The sequence below is a fragment of the Procambarus clarkii genome, chromosome 38 (assembly GCF_040958095.1).
Source record: "Procambarus clarkii isolate CNS0578487 chromosome 38, FALCON_Pclarkii_2.0, whole genome shotgun sequence".
NCBI classification, from domain to species: Eukaryota; Metazoa; Arthropoda; class Malacostraca; order Decapoda; family Cambaridae; genus Procambarus; species Procambarus clarkii.
This window is the reverse complement of record NC_091187.1, coordinates 10171787-10176153: the sequence shown is the minus strand read 5'-3', so window position 1 is coordinate 10176153 and position 4367 is coordinate 10171787. Positions and strand designations below refer to the sequence as shown.

The 4367-nt window shown below is 41.7% G+C and overlaps 1 protein-coding gene across 1 annotated transcript in view; it reads right to left on the bottom strand.

The window, feature by feature from the left end:
* Positions 1-3364, bottom strand: part of LOC138372168 (uncharacterized) — a 10158-nt gene extending 6794 nt beyond the window's left edge. The window contains exon 1 of the mRNA XM_069337479.1: positions 3230-3364. Coding sequence (XP_069193580.1) covers positions 3230-3364 — 135 coding nt within the window. The remainder of the gene's footprint in view (positions 1-3229) is intronic.
* Between the last annotated feature and the right edge of the window lie 1003 nt (positions 3365-4367).

Sequence of the window (4367 nt, the reverse complement as noted above, 5' to 3'; positions counted from 1 at the left end):
TAGATTAGGTTAGGTTAGGTTAGGTTAGGTAGGTTAGGATAGGTTAGGTTAGGTTAGGTTAGGTTAGGTTAGGTTAGGTAGGTTAGGTTAGGTTAGGTTAGGTTAGGTTAGTTAGTTAGGTTGGGTTAGGTTAGGCTAGGTTTGGTTTGGTTAGGTTAGGTTAGGTTAGGTTAGGTTAGGTTAGGCAGGTTAGGTTAGGTTAGGTTAGGTTAGGTTAGGTAGGTTAGGATAGGTTAGGTTAGGTTAGGTTAGGTTAGGTTAGATTAGGTTAGGTTAGGTTAGGTTAGGTTAGGTTAGGTTAGTTAGGTTAGTTAGCTTAGGTTAGGTTAGGTTAGGTTAGGTTAGGTTAGTTAGGTTAGGTTAGGTTAGGTTAGGTTAGGCTAGGTTAGGTTAGGTTAGGTTGGTTAGGTTAGGTTAGGTTAGGTTAGGTTAGTTAGGTTAGGTTAGATTAGTTAGGTTAGGTTAGGTTAGGTTAGTTAGATTAGGTTAGATTAGGTTAGGTTAGTTAGGTTAGGTTAGGTTAGGTTGGTTAGGTTAGGTTAGGTTAGGTTAGGTTTGGTTAGGTTAGGTTAGGTTAGGTTTGGTTAGGTTAGGTTAGGTTAGTTAGGTTAGGTTAGGTTAGGCTAGGTTAGGTTAGTTAGGTTAGGTTAGGTTAGGTTAGGTTAGGTTAGATTAGGTTAGGTTAGGTTAGGTTAGCACCTCCTGGCTGTCCCACCGTGGGACAGAGGGAGGGGGACAGGTATAGTCTCTCTTTGTCTCTCTCTCTCTCTCTCTCTCTCTCTCTCTCTCTCTCTCTCTCTCTCTCTCTCTCTCTCTCTCTCTCTCTCTCTCTCTCTCTCTCTCTTAACACAACCCTAACACAACCTTAACACAACCTTAACACAACCTTAACACAACCTTAACACAACCTTAACACAACCATATCACAACCATATCACAACCTTAACACAACGTTAACACAACCATAACACAACCATAACACAACCATAACACAACCTTAACACAACCTATCCTCCACCCATGACAGAACCCGTAACTACTGTGAATGGAACAAACAGTCGCGGCCAACAGTTCATTTCTGTTTTAGATATATCTAAAGATTCATAAACCAGGTGACTGTGTGTCCATAAATAGTTACAAACTCCGTGTTCATACGCCACGGAATATGCTCAGAATAATATTGTAATATCAACATTGATGTTTATGTATAAAACGTTTTGTTGTACAATACGTCGTGTCTACTAATATGCAACATTCTGTTTAGCGTGACAGGAAACATGATACTAAATGACGTCACTTACGACTCAGAGATTGTAAATGTTTCAATCATTTTCATTGGTCAAAAGGTTAAAGTCTAATAAGAGTCCCTCCGGTGCTATGTATCTTCTTCTTCGAGGCTTGGGGGTCCCTACACACTCCCAGAGGTAGGCGTAAGTCCATGAATAAAAATTGAGAAAATGAACTTTGGGGAGTTAATTTTTCAATTACCCCCAATGGTGAAGAAAAATGTAAGAAATATTGAGAAAATTCGTGTTAGAATCATTAATCATTCGATCATATATATATATATATATATATATATATATATATATATATATATATATATATATATATATATATATAATATTTATATATATATATATATATATATATATATATATATATATATATATATATATATATATATATATATATATATATATATATATGAAATATTTTGAGGTGAGTGGCTACCTAAGACATCTGTACACACCTGTATACACCTGTACACATCTGTACACACCTGTACACATGTGTACACACCTGTACACATGTGTACACACCTGTACACACCTGTACACACCTGTACACATGTGTACACACCTGTACACATGTGTACACACCTGTACACACTTTACCTTCCACTCTCAATACTGTGAATGATTCAGTGAAGGATTTACTGTGATTGGTCAACTTCTCAAATGTAAATAATAAATTTTGACATCACGAGCCTCAGTAATTTATTTTATATATATAATATAACTTAATATGTTACTATTTATTTTTATCAATAGTGTGTATTTAGTAGTGCGGCTGTTAATAGATAGATAGATAAGAACATAAGAACAAAGGTAACTGCAGAAGGCCTATCGGCCCATACGAGGCAGCTCCTATCTATAACCACCCATACGAACATAAGAGACAGATAGACACATAAGTAGATAGATAGGTAGACTATCAGGATGTGAAAAATAGCCGTGAACAATCTATGGACAATGTAACCAACATTTCAGATCTCATTGGAGTCTTTGGTTGTCGCAATAGGAGTCAATCCTACTCAAGGAGGGGCTGTTAGACACTGGACAATATGTAGCTGTTAGACACTGGACAATATGTAGCTGTTAGACACTGGACAATATGTAGCTGTTAGACACTGGACAATATGTAGCTGTTAGACACTGGACAATATGTAGCTGTTAGACACTGGACAATATGTAGCTGTTAGACACTGGACAATATGTTACTGTTAGACACTGGCCAATATGTAGCTGTTAGACACTGGACAATATGTAGCTGTTAGACACTGGACAATATGTAGCTGTTAGACACTGGCCAATATGTAGCTGTTAGACACTGGACAATATGTAGCTGTTAGACACTGGACAATATGTAGCTGTTAGACACTGGCCAATATGTAGCTGTTAGACACTGGACAATATGTAGCTGTTAGACACTGGACAATATGTAGCTGTTAGACACTGGCCAATATGTAGCTGTTAGACACTGGACAATATGTAGCTGTTAGACACTGGACAATATGTAGCTGTTAGACACTGGCCAATATGTAGCTGTTAGACACTGGACAATATGTAGCTGTTAGACACTGGACAATATGTAGCTGTTAGACACATATGTATGAGAGAGAGATCGAGAGACAGAGATCGAGAGAGAGAGAGAGAGGGAGAGAGAGAGAGAGAGAGAGAGAGAGAGAGAGAGAGAGAGAGAGAGAGAGAGAGAGAGAGAGAGAGAGAGAGAGAGAGAGAGAGAGAGAGAGACAGAGACAGAGACAGAAGTCGACTCTTGAGTTTAATATACTTGCTGAAGTCAAAGAGTTAACACATGTGATCAACAGACGACTGTGCGTGTGTGCGTGTGTGCGTGTGTGTGCGTGCGTGTGTGTGTGCGTGTGCGTGCGCGTGTGCGTGTTGAGTCACCAGCAGAAGGATATAATAGTCGGCTCATCACATACTTGGCATTCCAGGAAGTCAAGGCCAAGGTCGCCAGCGAGGCCGAACACGGTGTTTACCTTGTCTGAACCTTGAAGCGTGACTCTGGCTTCGGCGACGCTGCTGGCTACGGTGACGCTACGGTGGGCCGACTGCATTTTCCTGGACTGCCAGAAAGCCTTTGACACAGTACCCCATAAAAGGCTGTTAAAAAAGTTGGAGCAACAGCCAGGAGTAAAAGGGAAGGTTAGGTTAGGTTAGGTAGTTACGCAAGCACTTACGCACCTGGGGCCAGATTCACGAAGCAGTTACGCAAGCACTTACGCACCCGGGGCCAGATTCACGAAGCAGTTACGCAAGCACTTACGCACCTGGGGCCAGATTCACGAAGCAGTTACGCAAGCACTTACGCACCTCGGGCCAGATTCACGAAGCGGTTACGCAAGCACTGACGCACCTGGGGCCAGAGTCACGAAGCAGTTACGCAAGCACTTACGCACCTGGGGCCAGATTCACGAAGCAGTTACGCAAGCACTGACGCACCTGGGGCCAGATTCACGAAGCAGTTACGCAAGCACTGACGCACCTGGGGCCAGATTCACGAAGCAGTTACGCAAGCACTGACGCACCTGGGGCCAGATTCACGAAGCAGTTACGCAAGCACTGACGCACCTGGGGCCAGATTCACGAAGCAGTTACGCAAGCATTTACGAACGTGTACATCTTTCCTTAATCTTTGACGTTACATTTATTAAACAGTTTACAAACACTAAAACTTATCAATCAACTGTTGTTATTGTTATAAACAGCCTCCTGGTGCTTCGGAGCTCATTAACTGTTTAATAATTGTAAACAAAGCCGCCAAAGATTGAGAAAAGATGGACAGGTTCGTAAGTGCTTTCGTGAATCTGGCCCCAGGTGTTCCAGTGGATAAGGGAGTATCTAAGCACCAGGAAACATCGAGCAACGGTGAGGGGGGAGACATCAGAGTGGCGAGATGTCACCAGCGGAGTCCCACAGGGCTCAGTACTTGGACCCATCCTGTTTCTAATATATGTGAACGATCTTCCAGAGGGTATAGACTCATTCCTCTCAATGTTTGCTGATGCAAAAATTCTGAGAAGAATCAAGACGGATGAAGATAGACAGAGACTACAGGAT